Genomic DNA, 22,764 nt, shown 5'->3' with positions numbered 1-22,764 from the left:
AATGGCACCGATTTTTCAAATTTTCACATCGGCAGCGTCATCCACAAGCTTAAGCTAAAACTCAAATAAATACATTAGCAGGTTACTGACACAACTATCTGTCCAATCAAGTTAACGTTTTCCAGCTGTGTTACATTCATTTCCACAGACTGAATTTCGTCTGCCCATCCCCTCACTTCCATTTCCACTTCCAAACTCCATACAAGGTCACTGTGATTTTAGGGCTTTAATAAGGGATTAGGATCTGGATCATCAAGGAAATGTATGCAGGCAGCTGTTCATTCTTGCCTGTGGTGTTTTTCAGGGAAACGTGCCAGTCTTCAGTGCTCGGCCCAGGCTAACAGGTAGGACATCTGTTGTACACGTAAACTATGCAGCACTATAGAGTCCGAAATCCCACTGGCAGCTAACACAAGGCTCCAGCTAGCGCACCGTAGATTTATGAGGGCCTCAATGTTTTCTGCACTACAACTCTAAATATTTTTACACACCAGTTGAGCGGCACAACGCCACGGCACAGGTTTCTCTGAACGGATGTATGACATTGACTCCCACATATCAGTAATCAGTAATTTTAATACTCTTTCAATACTTTTGATACTGTAAAGCGTAGCCTGAAAGCTTCTAGGGTCATTATTTTGTCTAATTTGTAACAGCAGAATGCATTGTGTGTAACCTTGAGGTCTAATGTGTTGAATGCATTTTGTTGCTTATCAAACACATGCTAGCTGCATTCTTTCAAACAACATTTACAAGCTGATTGCAAACTGTCAATCAGGGGGACAGTGTGAAACCACTGGCAGGGTCTGTGGATTACATCACCAGCATACATTTGTGTGTCTGCTCGTAGATACAGATATGTTTAACTGTCAAACTGACCGACACACTTTGGTCAGTTAATTTGTTTTTGCTCATTTGTTTATCACAATCATACAAAAGTCTCATAATAATCGGGGAAGTTTAAATGATTCATGCAACACCTTTAAAGGAGAATTCCAGTTTTTATACACGGTGGGTCTTGTTGTCATAGTTTTGGCAATCGCTGCTATCACGTTTGTGACGACACTCTACTCAATATCTTGTAAAAAAAACTTCCTGCACACTGCTCTTGCATTTAATACGTTCAAGACACTGTTCGGGAGTGTTTCTTTGTACAGTTAGAACTTCTCTCTGATGCCCCTGCAAAGGAAATGCTGGATGGGCAAGACTCTCTCCTAACATTGTACTTATCAAAGAAACTGTCTAGGAACATGTTGACATTGCTACGGTAGTTTGATTGAGGAAGAAATGAGTGATCGGATGATCAGAGAGGATGTAAACAGTGAAGAAATATGGTACAACTGAAGGTAAAACTGAAAGTGAGTGCACCTTAATGTCTGTAATAATTCCTCGTTACACAGGAAAACTTTTTAGTATCAAAACAGTAATATTACTGTTAACTGTTTGGTGGTTAGTGAGGTTTGTTGAAAACCTGTCTGATTGTCATACTGCTTTTTTCTTTTTAGTGATGTTGCTATGTTCCCAGACCTGACCAATTACTATGGTGAGTACAATGTTGTTGTCACCAACGACAACAAATGGCAACAACAAAACAATGAAAATAGTTATGACAAACCAGAATTTCCCTTTAAGTTTGGAGAGATCTCAGGTACCTTTAATGACAAACGCCTCAGCCAGCAGTCGCAGGTGGTAGGTAGGCTGATCATCCTGTGTCAGCTCCTCCAGTCCCACCCTGGCACACATTCCCTGGGCGTCTCGGTAGCGACCCTGCACATAGTGCACCTTGGCCATCAGCAGCAGAGCCTCGTTCAAGTACCTGGGCTGGAGGACAAGAGGGAATAAATGGCTGGCGATAACCGAGGCAACACAGACAAAGAGATCTTTATATAAAGCTTCCTGTGCACTGTTCCATAATGTCCTTCCTTTATTAAGTTAAGTAAAGAAAATAAGCTTTATAGAGGGGGAGAGGAATCTGTAACTATAGGAGGGCCTGACGGAACACAGATTAGACTGACTGTGAGACGGCCTCGGCTCAGGACGGTGTTGAGGTGGCCTTTGGCCTTGCACAATCTGGGCTGCGTCTTGTCCATCAAAGGTGTGGAGCTCCGTAACAGGTCCATGTTTTCCTTCAGGCACATCTCCAGCATCGCCTCAGCCAACAGCAGTGTCCCGTAATCATCTGGGGGGCGGGAATTAAAAAAGTTAAAAGTGAACTGAGCTTGCTGGAGTAGCTCTGAGTTCAGGGTCACAGGTCATTTGTTTCTGTAGCCAAAGCAAACCTTACTCAGTCCATTAAAAACAGCACTTCCCATCGGCTCAGTCCTGAAGTCTATTTAGAAGCTGCATTTTCCATTTCCCTCATACTTCCCCTAAATAGCTTTAACATTTTAATCACATGATAAGCAGTGCACATCCACCTACAGTGAATCAAGATATTTTACGCATATGGTAAACTAACCCTGTTCTGACAGTGCCTTACATTCACTCAGTTTTTGTGTGCACACACACTTGATTAAAGCCTTCCTGTTTAGCTTTTTCATTCTTTGTGTGGGTGCGCGTTCTGACGCCAGCTCTGCGAGCAGTGTTTATGTCCAGATATACTTGACATATTTGCTAGTTGTTTTTATCAGCACAGTCAAGGCTAAACCTATCAGTGAGCGGAAGGTGAGGGATAAACAGCAGGACTTTTCTCGGCCCATAACCATAGTGAAAGCTATTTAATGATTTCAAAGAATTTGCAGCGTAGACTTCGGTAAAAGCCAGAGTTGCAATAAAGTAACCAAGAGGTAGCACTGCTGTTTGACAGTCTGAGGTGCAATATTCTTGTTTTGGCGCAAGATTAATAAAGTAGAAAAAGAAAACACCCTTGAGTTCACTCCCAATCTCTGTTTTCCAGAAGTTGTTGTGTGATGCATTGTTGTAATTTCATCTACTTTTTGTCTTCCCCATCTTAAGTAAGTAATTTCCTCATTTTGAAGAAAGACACATTTGAATAGGTAGAGAGAAGTTGCAGTGATGAGTTTTACTGTATATGTGTGTGGGTGACCGCTTTCCAACTGAGATAAAGTTAAAGTGGCTGTAATCAGTATTTTTTATTTAAACACGGGTCATGTGACAATTAGGGAAAGGTGTTGGTCATAATTACAAACCCATAGAGAATTATCACTTAAAAAAAAGAAAAAAAGTATCAGCATGTTTTAGCTCATTGCTTTTCCAGCCCACAACTTTGTTTTGGTTCAGTCTTACAGTTTGTCAACCTCAGTAGTTGTATTTTTTTTTGTTTTGTTTTTTTACAAAAAAGCACTAAAGATAGATAAAGTTAGCAACTAGCTAGCTAGCTGATGAACATAGTGGAAAATTTAGCAGCTAAAGATACAGATATTTTCCTCAGGAGTTGGTGGAGGCCAAAAGCAGAGCTAAAAGGACAGTGAATATTGGACCTAACATTCAGGTGGACAGAACCATGAATCCACCCGATTCAGGGCTAAAAATGAATGCTCCTTAACAGCTGGTTGTGTAATTAAACAACAGTTTGCTAACATGTTAACGCCATCAACTACTGTATGTCAGTGTTGTGTTTACAGTTTGTCTCTGCTGCTCCCAAGTGGCCTAAATTGTTAATGCCGATTACCCACATGTCCCATGGACACATTGCACTGTGCTACTGCATGCCACCCACAGGTGACTTTTACCACATACCAAAACAGTATCAAGCTAAAATAAAATGTTTCTTCATGTTTCCCAATATGAAATTAAAAAATGCTATTTTGAAGACTTCACACTGCTAGAATAAAATTCTTGTGGAGAAACAATGTATCCTTCACATACTTTTTTATTTTTTATAAATAATTTAAGGCACCCCTGTGGAGTTAAAGCTGTGGAGCACTTGGGTGGCGGTTATGCACGAATAAACGTAGGAATGAGCAAACAAAGGCAAGAGGAAGAAGAAGAAGACCGACGGAAGCAATGGAAGTAAAGGCTGTGGCTCTAGAACACTCAAAAAAAAAAAAAAGCTTTGAAAATGTTTTTTCAAAATGTTTTTTCAGCCTCAAGGATACACATTAAGTATTTTGGTGCAAAACACTGAATGTTAACATGCATTTTTGGTTTCAAAGAAAATTCCACATTTAAATATATTAAGTCTAAAAAGACTTGGATCAGCCGATGAAATACGTACCATGTGTTTTAACTGTGGAACCTAATTCCCTCCCGATTCCCGCAACCTCCAAATTTCCAGAAAAAATACAGTGGATATGACCTAGTGTGTCTTTAATTGTAGCTACAGCTCTGAATCAGTGTATTTGCCTGCCCTACCTTTGATTTCTCTCTGTGACCTTGTTGAATGGTGGTGCACAATGTCGCTTCTCGATAAACAATCTCTTTGGGTCTGACTGACATCAGATTAGATTATTACACCTTCATCGCTGCATTACCTAACTTTATGCTCCAAAGTAAAATGCCTCATACAACAAGGGAAGAGTAACATTGGCTGCCTTTTTTTTTTTTTCAACTTTTACAGTAGACTGGATTTTACCACTAAGTTTAATTCCTTGTTGCTTTACCTGCCATGAAGTTCCTCTGTCTCTAATAATCTAACTCTCCATGTCTTGAATGCAAACTCATTGTCAGTTCAGCTAATGTGAAGTATGCATGCACACAGTAATACTGTACCACGCTGATTTAACACACCAGTGCGTGTGCAGGCAGGGAGAAACTCTTATGGCCCCAATAACAGCAGACTTGCGGACAAGTCACCTGAACCCATATTTACTTTACTATGGTGAGAGGTGGAGGCCGGCGCATTAGTGACTCACCAAAGTAATGCTTTATGAGGCACAGAACCATAAGCGTGTTTGCATTTCTTTGAGCACATGCACAGTGTGGAATGATTTCAAGGGTAAAGGCAGGCATTGAATAATTCCCTGGAAAATCTTGTTTTGCATGAGAAATAGCACGTAGCAGCATCTATCCACTATGAGGGGTTTTAACAATGTTGAGGCCCATATAATACCTTTGATCGCGTATACAGACTTTCATTGTGTATACTGTAAACTTCTTAAGAGACATCCGGCAACCGCTGTGTGACCCCTGGTCTGACCCACTGGGACAGATGTAGTCAACTCATCATTATTATCATTGTTGTTGTTGTTTTTGTTGACTACACTGGCTGAAGGAAACCTTTATAAGTACAGTAACCCACTCTATCTTGTTGAGAGTCCAAAGTCCAACGTGTGTACCGTACAGCCCCTGCACTGCAAAAAAATATCCATCCTCAACAAACAACAAAATCCTACTTTTTCAAACATCATTTAAAAAAAATTGTAAATGGTTGAGGCACAGTAAGTCCTCGAATTTTCCAATGCCACTTATTTGAGAGTATTTCTAGTGTCGAGACTTTTCTTAAAACTAAGTACTCTGGAAACAACTTCCTGAAACAAGTGAAGGAAATTCCCTAAAAACAAGTGGAATTTTAAACTTTTTCTTTTTTGGCTGAATCCCGTGCTTATTGTGCGAGACACAAGGTTTTTAACCTGATAACTGGACCCTATGACTTTTTATCAAAGGTTATTGTTCGCAGCGAGCGGCAGGAAGAGAGTCCGGAAGCGACGGGAGACACCTCAGCCTAAACCCCTCCAGGTGTGAGCCACTCACTCACCGTCCTCGTGGATCCGCGCAGCCTGCATCTGCTCGATGATCGCCGGCATCTTGTCCCACTGGCACTCGGCCCGGTAGCGCTCCAGCTCCGCTTCCAGGCGGACCTGGGTGAAGGAGACCCGGGATGCCATCGCCGCTCTGTCCCGGTGGTGACTGTACTCCCCGGACACGATGGGAGTAACTGCAGACTTCCAGGAGAAATAAATGTGTAATCTTTGAGTGCGGAGGGATGGAGGGTGGAGTGTGGGTTACTACAGGAACGGAAGGTCATGAACAGCAAACGCCAGTGTGCAAAAGTAAATACTGAAATACACGGGTTTTTTTTTTTAAATTTCATTTTATTTTCAATGTGGGAATAGGTGTTGTCTTATTGTGTTATCGTTAATGTAGGGGGGAATTATGAATGCGTAATATTAGATGTAGCAGGCCTAAGTTTTATTCCATTTGACAAAGAAACTATTGCAATATTCAGAATAAATTCATCCTTTTCACCGTGAACCCTCTTAACTTATCACCTCACTGTCGTCTTGCAGCACTTTACGATGTATATTTATGACACCGCACACGACCACGCATAAGTCGTCTCGTCGAGCGTTTGGCCAGACCAGGACTGACCACTGCCAGGAACGGTTCCGCTTGAACGAAGTGTGGCACTTTTGAGAGGGCTTGATCCTCTGTGGCTGTCCTGGAGGAAGGCTGCCTCCCATTTTAGACCCACGTCCCTAATCTTTCCCGTTAACACTATAACTGGATCAGGTAGGGCTTAAGATACAGCAATGCAAAGAATGCCGTACTCTTAAGGCGGCGAAGTGTGCAACCCAGCTGGGGCAGGACGCCTGCATATCAGGTGGTTTTCATCTTTTAGTCGTATTCATTTCATAGAGGAGTTCAGTGGGAAAACACAAAACAAAACGAAACACGTTGTAATTGCTTGGCTCTCTCCCCGATCTGGGTTCGGCGACACTGGCGGGCTGGCGGTGGCTGACCTTCCTGGCTCACGTACAAAATATTACACCTGCCCGGCTATGGCACTGTGACACGCGGCTGCGGTGTATCAAGCGCGGGGTCGTACAAAGCCAGTGGACGCACCGGGCAGGGAGAACTGAAACGTTTGCCTCCTCGGTTCACACTGTCTGGCGCTCGACCACGGCACAGGGGAAACCGGGGAGTCGAGGGGGGAAAGCAGCAGTTGGAGCAGCCGTTCACATTAGTCCTATCAACCACGGCACGGGGTGTAAATACACAGGGAGACGAGGGTCGCTCGCTACTGAGGGGGGTTTCACTGTGAGTCTGCACCAGCTACTTTATGACACAAAACAAAACCTCGAGCCTCCTGAAGAGAGATTTAGCAGCGTCATTTTCTCTCTGGAAACCTGACATCTGTTCGACACAGAGCGACGCTTCGCCTTCTCCCCGGGGAACGTCCACCACACAACCTGCTCCCGTGCGGCGCAGAGCTGACAGCGGCGCCGCTGCGCCACTCCCCCTGCTGACACAGTGACGGAGTCACATCAAAGGCTCTTTTCTATGTCAAGATAGACGTTTTGTCAAATAGCCTAAACGTTAGCTTGTGTCAGTTTATTCAGGAGACTTTACAACTTCGTACGTTTTATTACCTACTTAATGGTATTACTTAGTTATTATAGCTGCATCGTTATCTTGCTATAACCTTTTACATTATGGTGAAACATGTAGGGGATATAATAAAAAAAATGTAATTCTCTCGTGGACAGCTAAAAGTAGTTATGTAGTCTGTCTAGCAAGATTTTGTAGCAAGTACGGACGGCAGTGCAAATAATTCTCTCACTTCGGCTGTATACTCTTTGATATTATTAACCAATCATAATGAGCTGTCGTGTCCAAGCGGGGCTACGGAAAGCGATTTGGCCCTCGAAAGCTGTGACTAATGCTTATTGCATGCCAACCATTCAGCACAACACAACTGTCCACGGAGCCAGGTGAAGATACAAATACTCTTCAAGTAGGTATTAGGCCTGCCTATGTACTCATTATATCAAAATACGTCTTGTCGTAGTTTACGCAGTAAACAGGTCTCGTCATTTAAATGTTGTCTTGAATTGATGCTTCGAGCTAGCGAATCTTAATGTAGCGTTTTAGCTAACGTGAATGCTTGTTTGCGTTCATTTCTGGGCTTCAACTTTGCATGGTAATGTAACCTCATAGTACTTACAGCAGGGAGCTCAGTCTGATATTTTCACAGAGACAATAATGCTGTTAGTCCATAGACATGTTTGGTCATGGTATTTTTTTATGATAGTTTTTAAATTCAATGTTAACATATGACTTCAAACATATGGTACACAGTGGTAATGTAACAGCATGAAACATCAAGAAAAAACCTACTATCACTAAAAGTCTAAAAAATTTGGGCTATTTGGTAACAATATTGGGATAGATTAATGAAAAGTCTGAGAGAAAAATAATTACAGAATGTAGAAAAGTAGAAATAGATATGTAAGCCTAGTGTGTATCATCAGGATATGCGATATCCACCATATTGTATATTTATAGAATACAGAATACCAGTCTTTTAACTCTGCCTGTCCCGCTATCTATGTGACCTTCTGTCTGTCTGTGTGCCCAGCAGAATGAGGAGTGGCAAGTCTACTGTGCAATGGGGGGGTCCGCTCCTCCTCCTCCTGTCCTGCTATCTGCTGTGTGTTACTTCTCAGGTGGATCCACAGCAGCAGCGGCCACCCGTCGTAGAGAGCGCAGCTCACCTATCGGGCCATGGCCACGGTCGCCTGGACAAAAACATGGTCCAGGACAAAGAGTGAGTGATATCTCCCCATTCAAAAGCGGCTATTTGCACCTAGTGTTGAACTTTGAACAGTCAGCAGCAGCATTCACACACACACTGTGTATTCAGAAGCTGTTGCTCTTGACCTCTTTGTCCACCAGCCACATCATGGAGCATCTGGAGGGAGTGATAGACAAACCAGAGAAAGACATGACCCCCCAGGAGCTTCAGCTGCACTATTTCAAGATGCACGATTATGATGGAAACAACCTCTTAGACGGGCTGGAGCTGGCCACGGCGATCACACATGTACACAGAGAGGTAGGCGTGTGTGGTGGTGTATACATTTGCTTTTGTCCTTTTTGGTGGGAACATAAGGCCAGTTTACCTTAAGTACCTAAAACCATTTGATACTTACTGCTTAAAGAGGGAGCACAGAGGACGTGTCTGTTTACCAGCTTACTGCACCTGTTTTTGAAACAAAAGTTTTTGTTGTTTTTACAAAAACCTTTTATATTCTCGTACTTTTCTATCACAACTTAATTGCTTTCAGTACTCTGAGAGAGACACTTAGTGGTTATTCTATTGCAATTTCTTTTCTTTTTTTTTGATCCCACCATACGTCACTCTGAATGTGCAACAGGTTTCACTGCCCTTATTAGATATCATACCACCCAGTTGTCGCTGTGCATTATGCCCCATGCCACCGTCTTGTCTGAGTCAGAATTATGCTAGATTTCCGATACCTTTCAATACCCGCTGGATCTGAAATGTTTAAATGCACCACTTTTTCCTTTCTTAAATACTAGTCCATTACTCAAATGGATAATGCCATGATGGTGGCATCTCATTTAACAAAGAGTTATGTTTCTTGGGCTAAATGAGACAGAAAAGGAAGCACCAAACCAGTTAACACAGTTAGAAACTACACTTTTTTGACAGTTTGACTCCAAATTTCAGCACAACAGTGTGAAAAACTACAATTCCCAGAAATCATAAACCTTACTGCAACATCAGGATACGAAGCATACCACAGTCATATTTTCCATGCTTGCCTGTTTTTGAAGTGTAACACAATTATTTAAATATTAATTAGGGCCAACATTTCTTTTCATTATCGATGAGTTTTGATTGTTTGATTAATAGCGTAAATCATTTAGTCTATAAAGTTTCAAAAAAATAGTGATGAATGCCCCTTTCAGGTCCTAAAAGCCTACAGTTCAAAGCTCAAAGATGTTCTATAAAAATAACATGAAATGCTTCACATTTGAAAAACTCTGGCAAATATTTGTTGAAATATATTTATTATAAATATTTCTATATTTGTTATAAATTGTTGCTGATTTATTTTTCTGTTGATCGATTAATCAACAGCTTTTTTTAATATAAATGTTGTAGCTTTCTTAATGAATAACACGTTTCCGCATGATACATGTACATTAACTGTGTATTTTTCTTTTCTTTTTTAGGAGAGGGGAGAGAACAGCCAGCCAATGAAAGAGGAGGACCTTATCGCTCTCATTGATGATGTTCTGAGGGACGATGACAAAAACAATGATGGTTATATAGATTATGCAGAGTTTGCCAAATCACTGGAGTAGAGTGTCTTCATGTTTCTTCACGTGCACAACAACAAGGAATCTGCAGAGAAGGGAAGGGCCATTAGTGGGCGTACATGGAACCAAACTGAGCAGCGGCACCACATTCTGGAAAATCATTACTTAATCTTTTCTCGCTCGCTCACAGGCGATCAATCAGGGTTGTTGGTAATTGATGAGAGTTTTTTTTCCTTTCTAAGCTTGTGACACTTCTTTCTTTCCATGCAAGAAAGCTGGAGCAAATTTGGTTACGCCAGTAATTTAATAAGCAACGAAAAAGGTTGAAAACAAGATTCCATTTTATTCTTTAGTTTGACTCTGATGTATGCTTACAATTCAGACGGACATTTCTGCATCTTCTGTCTTTGTAGGTTCCTTGAAATAATGCCATTTTAAAAGGGCCAGTTCACCCAATATCACTAACAAACATTTTTTTTAAACCGTTGTGGTGTCTAGCCACAAAAATATACCGTCAGTTCTGTTTGGTGTGGTTTAGAGAGCTCTGACTCCTGTCAATGGCCAGATATAATAAAGCTCAACATTTTCTTCGGGGACAGTTTTCTACCAATGTACTGCTGCCTGTGACAACTGTCCTTAGTGAAGTCTGTGGACTACCCAGAGTAACCTGGACATTGCTTCGCCTCTAATGCATTGAAGTCTCAGCAGCAGATATCTCAAAACCTATTTAAAAACAAAATAAATACTATAAAACTCATTTTGTAATGTGGGTGAACTGACCCTTTATACGTATGGGAAGTGCTGACAGACTGTCATCACTTTAAATGGGGCAGTTTCCATTTCCAACTGAGCTGTGTAAATGGTGGATTTAAACTGACACGCCTACTTACATTAACTGGCACAGACTTGCTGTTTGATGTTCAGCGTATTGGACCAAACGATTCCTTCAGCGAATCCATTTCATTTGCTCTTTGTGATGAAGATGATGTGACGAACAGGTTGTTCTCATGACGACAGAAAGTGGCCTTGCTCAGACGTATAGTCTATGATGTAGTGTGTGTAGAGAGTAGAAAACCTTGTTGAACTGATGAGGTGACTTTTTTTTTTTTTTTTTTTTTTTGGACGGAAGCCCGAGGTTTAAAGCAGAACAACAGAAAACCAAATGTTGCCAGCAGCATGGCACGGCGAGGCACATCAGCACCTCACTTTTTTTATTGAGGTAGTTTTTGCTGTGGTCTTCATGATTCTTACTACAACAGTATGAGCCAATCGCCATTATCCTCCCTGTAGCCAGTCAGCCAGCGGATACTTGACATTAACCTGTTGTCATAAAGTGAATGTAAATCAGCATCAGACTGTGAGATGCTGATTAGTTCAGCATCTGATTATTTATCACTGGATAAGCTAGACTTAGAGCACACTGGTTGATGCTGCTGCCACTGTAGTTTTTTAAAAGCTGACTTAGCTTCAATGGTTTCCAGAAAAGCACTTGTACACAACTCTTTTGCTTCAGATATTAGCTGCCTTTAAAGCAGATATGGATACGACACTGCAGGTCTCTGTGTGTGTCAGCGTTGATTATATCTGTGATTTCTTGTAAAGTATGATTTTCATATGAATGAATTCTATATTTTTGCCACCCAGTATTGATTCTTCAATCACTTCAGATTGTTGAATGGAAATATTTAAAAAAAAAACAACAAACCAAAACAACTGAAAGCATAACAGATGCAACTGTGTTGTCTCTGGAATGTGAAATATTTAAAAAAAAACTACAATCCAAAGACTCTGTCTTGTAATGCCTCTTGTTTTCGGGGTGAATTCTGATGTAGGATTAGATTAAAGTCATGAAATCACATTCAGTATCATCATCTGCAGATGTTCATTTATGAAATGCAAAGGTTTTCAGACCATGGAGCTTCACTTGTCATTACAGGAAAACAATTAAGAAATGGTCTGCACATTGACCAGATTCCAACATGTATTTTGGCTGAAATGCAGAAAAAACTGTTTTTTGTTTCTGTGTTTGTGTGTGTGCGTGCACACAGTCAACTAATAACCACTAACTAGATTTCTTCTGGAACCTTCAGAGACATCACATGGCCTTCAGCCGTGGATAGAGTTTGTCAGTTGTCATTATGTAAGCTAAGTGTGGAGCTCCATCTGTTGATGAAGGCCAGGAAATAGGGCTGCAAGCTCCACAACAATATCTAGTAAGTGGACCGTAGGTTAGCTAGTTTTCAAACTTCTACTTCCAAGGTAAAAAAAAAAAAAAAAAAAAACCTTGATTAAAGAATATTTTAATACATGTGAGCAAAGATACCTGACATACACTTTAGTACATACCTGGGGGGATTGCAGGATATGAAAAGAGCTGTTTCAGTGGTAACCTAGGATGAACCAGCGGACTAATTGTGAATGTGTGCAACATAGAGTAGATAAAAAGGAAATGTTTTAGCATATTTTATTTGGAAGTACACGGTATGTTTTCCTGGTTACATCTTAGCTCCAGTGAGACGTGGGGTCCAGAGGCTGCATGGAGGCCAGCGAGAACATGGGTGAGGTAAGGTTGCTCCTCAGAGGGCTGTACCAGTCGTCATGCTGGCGCTGGGAGGCAGGCTGTGTGGGGACACTGGGGCAGGGGCACTGGCCGACCGGGCCTGGGTGGCGGGAGTACGCCCCAGAGGGTAACATAGGGGAGAGGCGGGGGATGTGAGCCAGGGGCTGGGTGTAGTACTGTCGAGCCATGCTGGACGGCTGGACGTGCATGCCTCCCAGCAGAGCCCTGTGGCCTGGCATCACACCCACTGGGAGCACTTTGTGGGAGGCCCGCTCCTGCTTACGCTGTTTGGCTCGTCTGTTTTGAAACCACACCTGCAGAGACAAGGGTGGGTTAGAGAAAAGGACGGTTTAGTTGGCTTCCACTCCTTACAAGGTACAAGTAATACCAGGAACACCTGGTGATATAATGCAATTCAATAGGGTGGGTTCAACAATGGGATTTTTAAGCTTTGCCTTGTTTTGTCATTGAACTAGACAGGATTAATATGGATTTTTTTTGTAGCCATAAGAGAATTGCAGTCTGAAGGCTGTCCTACCTGTATGCGAGCCTCGTTGAGTTTGGTGATGCGGGCCAGCTCCTCTCTGTAGTAGATGTCAGGGTACTGGTTTTGTCCAAAGGCCACTTCCAACTGTTCCAGCTGCTTGTGGCTGAAGGTGGTTCGGTGGCGTCTCCTGGCTGGGGATGGGTAGGCCCTGCTCCGCCGGCTGAGACCAGCAGCCATGGAGGTCTCACACAATGACCCCTTCCTCACCGACTCTCCTATATCTGTTTTCAGGAGGAAGGAAAAAAGGTTGAGGCTTTGCGTAGTTGCTGAAAAGACTTACGCTTTTTTGCAGACAATTCTCCAGCTCCTGTTTCGTGACTTCCTTGTGTTTCCCAGGTTGGCATGATAGAAAAAAGTTTCCTAAATTTGTAAGAGCGCATTTCGCCAATGACTGTCTCAAAGAGGAGGGATTATATTGACTTAATGGTTCCCACTGCCATCAGGCAACCTGAGAACCAGAGAGCTTTAGCTGCCAAAGACGAGCTCGTGAGAAAGAGATACCAGAAACTGGGGGATTTGACCGAGATTATTAGCACAAAGTGACTAATCTGTCAAATTGGAGGACTGAGCTGACCGTGTCTGTTCATATCATGATGGCTGGAAAAGACATAGAAGATGCAGATTTGATGAGTGGTGACATAACTGTGTGCTTTCTAGCACTTTTTCTCTTTTTTTTTTTTTTTTTTGCAAATCTGGTAACTTCATTCAAGGTGTCTCCAAAATGAATTCTTGAAAACTGAATTTAATTTGATTACATAGTACACACTGTTACACTTTGAGTACTGATTATTTGAGACAAAATAATGATTTTATGTTGCTAACTGGCAGCTTCAACAACTAATACACACTCACTCTTCTGTGAGCCAACATGCTGTGTTAGTATTCAGTGTTTAAAATTAACAGTTCTGATGTTAAAGAAATTCCACACATATTTTCAAGTTTAAAATGTGATTCCCCTAAAAACAGCGCCTCTCCACCAGCTTTTAGACCACCATGCTAGACTATACCTCTCCACTGGCTGAATGGAAGGAGACCATCGCTGCATTAACGTGACTTCAATCTTTTTTTTTTTCCTAATCCAATAATAAGTTTTATATCATGTGTCTTTTTGGACTCACCTGCACTGGAGCTGACAGTAGCCATATCAGAGTAAACCTCTGCACAGTCCTGGTGGCTCCTCACGGCGTCCCCTGCTACCTTTACCTGGGCCATAACTGCAGCTCTGCTCAGTGACGGGATGATCTGCGCTGTCTGATCCCCACACAGACACAACTGACCATAAAGTCACATGTGGTGCCCATGTCCCACCCATCAGGTTTACCTTTAACTATGTGGGTGTGCATCAGGGACCGGCAGAGTGCATACAAAGACACAGAACATTTCTGAGGGTTTCATGCAACTCAGGAAGAACTTCACTTTTTGAGTCTCACATGACGTCGTCATGCTGTTAAATTCAGTTTATTTGATAAAAACAAACACCTTTTTATTTTAGACTATAAAGGGAGTACCATATATCTACATTTGCCCAGTATCTTTATTTCATTCATTTTCTACATGAAATAAAAATTACACATGGGGGAAATTTGCATCCCCTGTCTCTGGTCAGGCTTTTGAATTCAGCTTGAAAGAAACAAATGACTAAAAAAGATTTAGGGGAAAAAAAACTACTTTAAGAACAATTACTCAGGTACAGTACAGTACAGTACAAATCCAAGGTACTTCTAGGACTTGAGTAGTTCCATTTTATTCTACTTCTACTGTTGATGACATTTCTACTCTACTAAATTTGAATGGGCAACTTTTTATTCCACTACATTTACTAGTTACTTTGCAGTTTCAGGTTTACATTAAAAAAAAAAAATGATCAGTATATAAAATACGACGTACAGTTACAGGTTAACCTGCCTGACAGTATATAAAGTAGTAAAAATGTGCTCCACATTAACCAGTTACAACATTAAAATGCTTCTCACTTGGTAATGCTTTACTAATAATTAAACAATAACATAATATACAATAAAAGAACAGTAAAATTGACCATTCTGTTGCATAATGAGAACTTATCCATTTTGCTGACAACACTTCTGTACTTTTGCCTGAAGATTTTGATTGCAGTGCACTGTTATTTGCAATAGAACATTTTCACACAGTGGTGTTACTACTTCGACCTAAGTGAAGGAGCTTAACAGTCTCCTTCTTGCACAGCTGTCGTATGTGTCTGCATTTGCATTGACACATGGATGTAGAAGAGTATGTGTGAGAGTGTGTATGTCATGTTCACATATGTGTATGCGTTAACAACTTTAAGGGGTTGTTTAGGCCATTATTTCACTTTACTATCAAAGAATCGAAATTGTCATTGCATTTTATTTCAAGTAAATCAGGGGAAAATCTTTGTGTGTTTTTTACAGAAACAGTTAACCTAGTGGAAACTCATAATTCTGCTTTTGCTGTTCTTGATCAATTGATAGGTTGATTCTGAGCAAATCTGGTGAGTTGCAGCTGCCTTTGTGACCACCAGGTGGCTCTCAGGCTGTGTCCCAGAGACAAACTGAATTAATAAACCTCATATGCACATGGAATAATCCGCCGCAGTCCATATTCTGATACAGGGGCTGAGTGTGGAGACCACCCAGCTGAGTACACTCCTCGGTCCTCCACAAACACAATCCCTCTCAGGTCAGTTCCTGCCTTTGGTTTGCTGTTATATTGACTGACAGGGAACCCCATTGGCTGGATTAACTGGGCTGAACTCCTGTGTAACCTCCCACGACCCAAGCTCCTGTCAGTAGTTCCAATGATGGGAACTAAACTCAGTCCAGGGCCAGTGTGGAGGAATGGCCCTCTTACACTGCGCTGGATACTAAGAAGAGACCCACTCATGTCCTCCTCAGCACTGAGTCACGACAGGGCAGCATGGGAGGCAGCTAAATACTGTTGTTGGAGAGCAGCAGTTGGCTTTTTATCAGGCCTCAAACAAGACAGTGATTCATCTTCAACTACATTTTGTTAAACAATGCTGTTTGCTTGTGTGTGTATGTGCATCTGTAAAGTGGCAGTAACGTGTACTTCGAAAACCCCGCACACGTTGGGCAGATGCGGCTCATCCAAGGAGGGTGGTTAATATATCAGATTAGGATTTCTGGTGGTAGTGTGTGTTTGATAGTGCTGACTTCTGAGTAGTCCCCCTCCTTCTTGAGTAACATGTCCATCAGATCATAAGCCATTTGACCCGAGTGATACATGTGACTCCCAAGAACCAGTCAGTCCCCCCCCCCGGATCCTTGCCAGGAAAGTGTAAGAGATAAAATGCAGTGATTGAATGACCTGCTGTAGAAGCAGGTCTGCAGGATCGTCTGTTACATTTGAATTTTCTGGTTGAATTACTCTTGAGTTCGAACCAACTTTACTGCAGATTCCTTGAGAAAGTCCCTCGCCTTCTTCTGGGCTCTCTGCACAGCAACGTCTAATTTAATTCCTTGTGACACGTTGTTTGCAAGGGCCAAGTCCTGTGTGTCCTGGAAGAGCTTCCATCTTCCCTGCATTGTGTGTGTACGTGTGTGTGTCTGTGTGTGTGTATTTGTGCATGGCTGCCAAGTCCTCGACGGATCCCATATTCAGCTCACATGTTTCCTGCCCCAGACTCGACTCAGCCACAAACCCCCCAGCAAAGCACACTGGGCCTGTCTGTGTTTTCAGTCTCTACCTTCACTTCTGTTTGTCTCCTTAATAAATACAATGTCTAGCGAAGCACAATGATTTAGGCTTAAAATTTATTGTCGTCTTATGTATTTGTACTATCACGTTATTGGCGTCTGATTCTAAACAACAATTTGGAAGAGGTTGATGTTGAAGCAACTGAAGTTGTCTCAGGTCACTGGGAGATTTTTGAACTTGTTTAAGAAAACATGAGCGTCGACTGTTAGTTGGTTGAATGTATAGAATTTTTATATCTCAAAATCAAGACCATATTTAAGAATACCCCAGACTTCCTGTCTCAAAGAGGATCTTACCATATGTCCTCGTCTTTGCCCCAGATGATGGTCCATAGGAATTTGATTGAAGGTCAAAAAAAACATAGACTGAACATTTGCCATCAGAGTAGTGGAGCTAAAGTAAACTTTTGACTTGTTGCTGAGTGAAATAAGTTTCTGTTTAGTGCCATAAAGCGATTCTTCTTTGTGCTATAAAGCAGTACAATTTTTACTGTCAGAACCTCATGGCACGACAGAATGTAGTGATGACACCGCCATTGTTTTGAAAGATGGGCTTGTGTTTACAGCTACCCTCCTTTCTCAAAACGTACCAGGTTATGATGCATTATTTTATGGCTGCTATAATCATTTTTTTTTACTCAACATTGGATTCAATTATTATGTGTATGTGAAAGGGGTTGCTCGGGGTGACAAACTCAAAGATAATAATCCCATGACTCTGAAGTTGCCCTAAGCTCTTTGTAACATTTCAGTGTCTTTTAACTAATTGTTTTGGTTTTATGCTCCGCAACTTTACTCTTTTGATTTTTTTCTCACCAACCCCATTAGCTGTGTTTCTCAATGCAAGAGGCAGCTGTTTTCATAAAAAAGTAATTGATAAATACACTGTACACTATCTGCCCAGCACCAAACAGCAGGCAAACAAAGCTAGCAATGAACATATTGGAGCATATAGCAGCTAAAAAGCCAGAATATGTTCCTTAAAAGTTGTTGGAGACCAAAAAGAGAGCCAAAAGAAGAGGGAATATTGGATTTGCATTCACCAGATGGCCAAAAACATGACTTGAAAAGCTAAGTTGCTCTGAATCTGCTGGATGTGGAGATAAGCAAGTTTCTGCTAACAAGTTTAACATATGACTATAAAGGGTATGTCAGTCTTGTGTTTAGAGCTTACTCACAGTTAGCTCTGCACCTGCCCTTCTACAGTATATTTCTATACCCTTTCTATATCTATGCCCAGAAGTACCAGCATTTACATGGAAATAATGTGAATTTATTGTTTAGAAGAAAAAAGCAAGTTAATGAAATTTGAAGCCAAAGGTCCTTATAAATGGGCGTTAGCATGAGTGCTTCCGCTGGAAATTGATTGTTTAAAGGTCATGCCATACTTAAAACAAAGGCAAACTTACTTACTGGCATGAACCACAAACTCATTTCCACATACAGTATAATGTAAGAAATACTTTGAACAGCCTTGTATTGTCCTTTAAGGAGCAGTTTAATGAATGACAAAGGACCAGCGAGTAGATTGCTTTTTTTTCTAAAGACAACTCCCTACTGCTGACGGAAACAATGTCGGTGAGTGCGTTGACAGTCAGTCAAAACAGTCAAGTTGCAGGTTGATATTGATACATGTTTATGTTTGTCTTCCCATATTCCTATTATTAGGCTACAGCAAGGCCAGAGGACCTGGAATCACCTGGAATCACTGATCATCTGTGTGTATGTTGTGCATGGTTAGTAAGTGGTGAGCAGGTCAGGGGATGTGGGAATGTCTGGAAGGAGGCTAAACCATTGCCACAGTAAAAATTAGATTTTTTTTTTTTTTTGCATAGATAAAAACAATAAATATATGGCAAGTTGTCTTAGTTTGACACAAAGAGTCGTCATCATTACAGAGGTCCTTAGAGGCCACAGGATTGATAAATCCAGTATCTACTACTGGATTGTCACTGAGCTCTGAACTAATATTTTCTTCAGTAAAATATGAAAAATATTGTAGAACCAGTCCAAGAACGTTGAACTTTATCTTTCTCCATCTCAGTTTCACTGTTTATCTTATACACATGTACACAGGCACACACATCAGTTGCATAGTACACACATGCCTACACAATTTGATACAGTACACACTTAAACACCATGTACAACCCCACCTCTCCTACAATGTACTCGTAAGAAAATGACAAGCAAGTCATAGTACACTGGATGCTCAGTTTCAAACATCACACAAAAACACACATGTGCCCTGGGTGCACACAGGCCTCTGTATGTTCTCTGGCCATGTCCAGTATGGACACATAGAGGAAATTCTTCCCTCCCAATTTCCCGGGACTGAACTGGGAGTGACCTGGTTGGCAGACACACAGCCCCAATGGAAGGAATGTAACTCAACTCCCCCCACATCACCCTCAACTACCCCCCTCCCATCCATCCAGCAGTATGCTGGCCCAGCTGTGTGAGGACACTGAGAGAAACATAAAGTAGTGTAGGGTGAGGGGGATGTATTTTATCTCTAACGAATTCATGAAACTCATCACTTTACTTAGTTGAGTATTTATCTGTCACAACAAGAGCAAAAGCAAAAACAAGAGTTGAGCAGGTGAATACAGAAACAGTAATAGCAAAAGGCAAGAAAAGAACCTCAAAGAGAAAGCAAAGAGAAACAAAAGCAACCACATAATCATTCATTATTCCTAACACCAAAAAACAACAGCAGATACAGGAACAGGCAGAGCAGGTTAAGTTTTGCACTAAGCTCATGTTAATGTTAAATCCCAAAGTTAAGTCAAACATTAAATGGACGTTACCATGTAAAGCAGTGTTTGCAAATACAGCTCACAATGTCACCCGTGTAGTAGTTAAAACCGAAATTATTTAAATATTCATTTAATTAGCTTTGAATTTAGTACCTGTTCCCGAAATTAAAGCTAAATTTGTAAACTGGCATAATATTTATCACCACACGACTGATTCTGTCCATCACAATTCAGCACTGGATCGCTATTCATTAAGTGTACTATTACTTACATACATCAGGTTGCCAGAAACACAACTCCAACTGAACGCTAATGTTGCTAATGTCTGCTGGACACACCAACTTTGTAAGATGATTATATGTCAGATGTTGTGTTAATAGCTTGTTGTGTTGCTCCCAGGTGCCCCCCCCCAAAAAAAATCAATTAAATCATGTTTAAATGCACATTTTTTTTTACTGCCAGATGACCCCGATTGTCTGTCGTAACTGCGGGATAACCACTGAGTGTGTTACACTCAGGCCACCTTGAATTGTCCAGTGGTGTGAATGCTTGCCTTGAGAATCCTTATCACCGCTACCTTTCATCCCACATGACACAAATGCACCATACGTGCCATGAGTCTGACAAAATAAAGCTGATTTGATTAAAGTATATGGTGTAACAATATGGCCTTTCTGTTTAGCACCACCCTCAAGCCAAACTTTACAATCTTTTGCCTACCAAGTTGTATCTTGTATAATAAAGTTGTCCTTCATTTTTTTCTCATCATTACAGCCTCATTAGTGGTCTTTTAAGCACTCTTGGTGTTATTCTTAAAAGTGTCTTGTTTTAAATTGTCTTAACTTTCCATTTTATTTGGACTGATTTGCAGTTCCTTTCACTTGGACAGTACACATGGTTATTAAAGCAAAGTACGGCTTTTCATCTCAATACAGCTACAACCTGAATCATTCTGGTTATACTGTAGCTTTGTCCCTCTGACCACTGGGCCAGTCTGCAGGCTGAGGTGGGAACCATTGCGCCCATTATGACTCAGCAGATGGTGAGGTATGCAGCACCACCCTCTCAGTGCCCATTTGCTTGCAGGAGTACTCTGTGTTCTCTAATGACATTTAACTCATCTAGGCCATCATATTACCCTGCGCTTTGGGAATCTCATCTTTCCCAGATATAGATATAAAGCCAAGAATGCCAGGTTTGAACTGGACAGGTTGTCCTGGGCACTGCAAAGATGTCCCATTCAGCAAGTTATACAATGCAGCTTTGAGTCCTACCGTATCAACAATGTAAAAATATAGTACTTTTCTGACTGTAGCTTTAAATGTAATTCTACGAATAAAATTTTTTTGCTGTTTCTGTTGTACTTCCATGAAAATGTCAGGTTTATTGTAGAGTGATTGAGATAATGGTGGCGTGTGGCAGCTTGCCCTGCATGAGGCTTTTGAGGTTCAGCTGTTTGGCAGGGAGGGCCGGTGGATTTGCAGAGCTGTTGTCTGGATGCCTCCTCCTGCTCCAGACTCCCTTGGTGGTGTCCTCTTTCCCCCCGAGAGCCTTTTATTGGCTCCACGGGCCTCCTGTGGTCCTTAAAGGCACTCCCCAAACTCATGCATGATACTCTGCCCCCAAACCTGCCACCCCGCCCGTGCCCTCATCTGCTGCCACATGGGAGGAAATGGCCTGGAAGAGTGGCATGCTATACTTATCTTCTTTCATATCTCTCTTCACCTTGGTTTCCTTACAACACATCTTATAATATTATACTTCGATGGCTCAACTTTGCACATTAAAGGTGCTTATACTGTATGTAAGTTTTCTCTGCCGCCAAAGGTAGGTTTTTCCTGGTACCGAATGGCGGTGATGGTCGCTTGCCAAGAGCTTCAGCCATCGTTGCGTTTACAAGATAAGAGATTATAATACGCCCTCTGAGCACTACTTTTTCAGGGCAGACTGGATGCTACAGTGACTGGCTATTGCAAAGTGACGAGACGAGTGGCTGGGGGTTAGCTGGTTAGCATGCTAACTTTAGTAGAAGAATAGAAATAGAGTAATAGAAATAGAAGCAAAACAAGAGTAAACACTGGCGCTGCGTTCCATCGCTGAAGACAGCTCTCAGCGAGTAAAGGAAAGAAGTTTGATGCTGACCTCGCCACATTTCATCTAGAATGGTAAGTAAACAGTTGTTACTCCTAATGTTGGCTATGAGGCAATAGCAAAAACTTACATATAGCCCCCTTTAAAAGGAGCGGTTTACTTAATATGGGCATTAACTTCGCTAAACTCTAAGCTATAGCTAAGATATAGTGTGATTTACCACCGCAAAACCTGGTCTATGCTTTAAAATACCCACAGACAAAGCCGTGACTGACTGACAGAATATTATTACTTAGCTGTTGTTATGTCTGGCCGTTGGCTAAGCCTTACAGTTGCTTCACCTGTCATTCTTGATCCTTACCAGTCAAAATTCTTTGAAACAATGAGTCCTCTATTTCAGACACAGGTAAACACAAACAGGCTTCTCATTTCTAGGCAAAGTCTGTCGATTTGAAATGACAACTGTTGCCAGCAGATTTTATTAGCTGTAGCTAGCTAATTAAGCTACATTAGCCCCATGAGTTGGTTGAAAATGCTTTCTAATGTTTCACTCTGACTTGTTTTAAAATGAGTGGTCTTATATATATAGTTAATGGTATGATATCATGCTGAAAGAAGTCAACATCCTCACAAGCTGATGAGCCATGTAAAAGACAAAGAAATAAAGAAACAACATTGTTCTTGTATTGCAGTTGTTGAGCAAGTTAATCCTAGTATTATTAAATATATTAAGTATGACAAGGAAAAATATAAGATCATACTGTTCATACTAATATAACCTTAATGGCTTGCTTAGCTTACACACTTGAACCAACAAGACAGATAGCTCTATGCTTTATTGTTTGAATTTTTAAATAGTATGTTCACTTTTAACATAAAAAGAGATACAATATCTTTTGGGACTAATGTGTAATGCTATCTCTGTTTACAATGTAAAAAACTCGCTACAGTACCTACAAATTACTACTGTAGGTAGTAAGCCAGTTAGCCACATAGACTAACGTTTGCAGCTTACATTAGGGCAGATAAATACACTGTTTAATCTTTTATTGCACACTGCTGCACACTGCTTCAACACAAGGAGAGATCTAAAACTTGACAGGCCTGCTGTGCCTAGTG

At 41.3% G+C, this 22,764-nt stretch overlaps 3 protein-coding genes across 7 annotated transcripts in view; 1 reads left to right on the top strand and 2 right to left on the bottom strand.

Moving 5' to 3' along the window:
* The window catches only part of ttc7a (tetratricopeptide repeat domain 7A), a 54,513-nt gene extending 47,478 nt beyond the window's left edge, over positions 1 to 7,035 (bottom strand). Inside the window, exons 1-4 of the mRNA XM_040139533.1 lie at positions 6,979 to 7,035; positions 5,657 to 5,843; positions 2,016 to 2,179; positions 1,653 to 1,821 (exon numbers count right to left, since the gene is read on the bottom strand). Coding sequence (XP_039995467.1) covers positions 1,653 to 1,821; positions 2,016 to 2,179; positions 5,657 to 5,843; positions 6,979 to 7,035 — 577 coding nt within the window. The remainder of the gene's footprint in view (positions 1 to 1,652; positions 1,822 to 2,015; positions 2,180 to 5,656; positions 5,844 to 6,978) is intronic.
* Positions 7,036 to 7,497: 462 nt separating this feature from the next.
* On the top strand, positions 7,498 to 11,984 carry mcfd2 (multiple coagulation factor deficiency 2, ER cargo receptor complex subunit). 5 transcript variants are annotated; one of them, XM_040139532.1, is made up of 4 exons: positions 7,498 to 7,636; positions 8,349 to 8,449; positions 8,578 to 8,737; positions 9,886 to 11,984. In XM_040139532.1, the coding sequence occupies exons 1-4, from the start codon at positions 7,562 to 7,564 to the stop codon at positions 10,015 to 10,017; spliced, it is 468 nt and encodes a 155-aa protein (XP_039995466.1). In that variant the 5' UTR covers positions 7,498 to 7,561; the 3' UTR covers positions 10,018 to 11,984. The 5 variants fall into 5 exon arrangements, with proteins under 5 accessions (XP_039995466.1, XP_039995464.1, XP_039995465.1 ...); XM_040139530.1 differs by having other exon boundaries at positions 7,536 to 7,636; positions 8,261 to 8,449; XM_040139531.1 differs by having other exon boundaries at positions 7,537 to 7,636; positions 8,264 to 8,449.
* Positions 11,985 to 12,474: 490 nt separating this feature from the next.
* prop1 (PROP paired-like homeobox 1) lies at positions 12,475 to 14,291 on the bottom strand. The gene is made up of 3 exons (XM_040139886.1): positions 14,198 to 14,291; positions 13,071 to 13,300; positions 12,475 to 12,846 (listed from the first exon to the last, which is right to left on the bottom strand). The coding sequence occupies exons 1-3, from the start codon at positions 14,289 to 14,291 to the stop codon at positions 12,475 to 12,477; spliced, it is 696 nt and encodes a 231-aa protein (XP_039995820.1).
* Positions 14,292 to 22,764: the final 8,473 nt, after the last annotated feature.

Source organism: Xiphias gladius, chromosome 11 (assembly GCF_016859285.1).
Source record: "Xiphias gladius isolate SHS-SW01 ecotype Sanya breed wild chromosome 11, ASM1685928v1, whole genome shotgun sequence".
In the NCBI taxonomy this organism is placed as follows: Eukaryota; Metazoa; Chordata; class Actinopteri; order Istiophoriformes; family Xiphiidae; genus Xiphias; species Xiphias gladius.
The sequence above is the reverse complement of the archived record's forward strand: the minus strand, read 5'-3'. Positions and strand labels throughout refer to the sequence as shown.

What these genes read in the sequence shown, in the direction of transcription:
- mcfd2 (XM_040139528.1), top strand. Translation starts at nt 7,573, where the DNA reads ATGCCAACCATTCAGCACAACACAACTGTCCACGGAGCCAG. An exon ending in ACAACTGTCCACGGAGCCAG is followed by an intron (nt 7,614 to 8,260) that starts GTGAAGATACAA and finishes CTGTGTGCCCAG; the next exon opens with CAGAATGAGGAGTGGCAAGT. An exon ending in AACATGGTCCAGGACAAAGA is followed by an intron (nt 8,450 to 8,577) that starts GTGAGTGATATC and finishes TTTGTCCACCAG; the next exon opens with CCACATCATGGAGCATCTGG.
- prop1 (XM_040139886.1), bottom strand. Translation starts at nt 14,291, where the DNA reads ATGGCCCAGGTAAAGGTAGCAGGGGACGCCGTGAGGAGCCACCAGGAC. An exon ending in TACTGTCAGCTCCAGTGCAG is followed by an intron (nt 13,301 to 14,197) that starts GTGAGTCCAAAA and finishes TCCTGAAAACAG; the next exon opens with ATATAGGAGAGTCGGTGAGG. An exon ending in TCAACGAGGCTCGCATACAG is followed by an intron (nt 12,847 to 13,070) that starts GTAGGACAGCCT and finishes TTGTCTCTGCAG; the next exon opens with GTGTGGTTTCAAAACAGACG.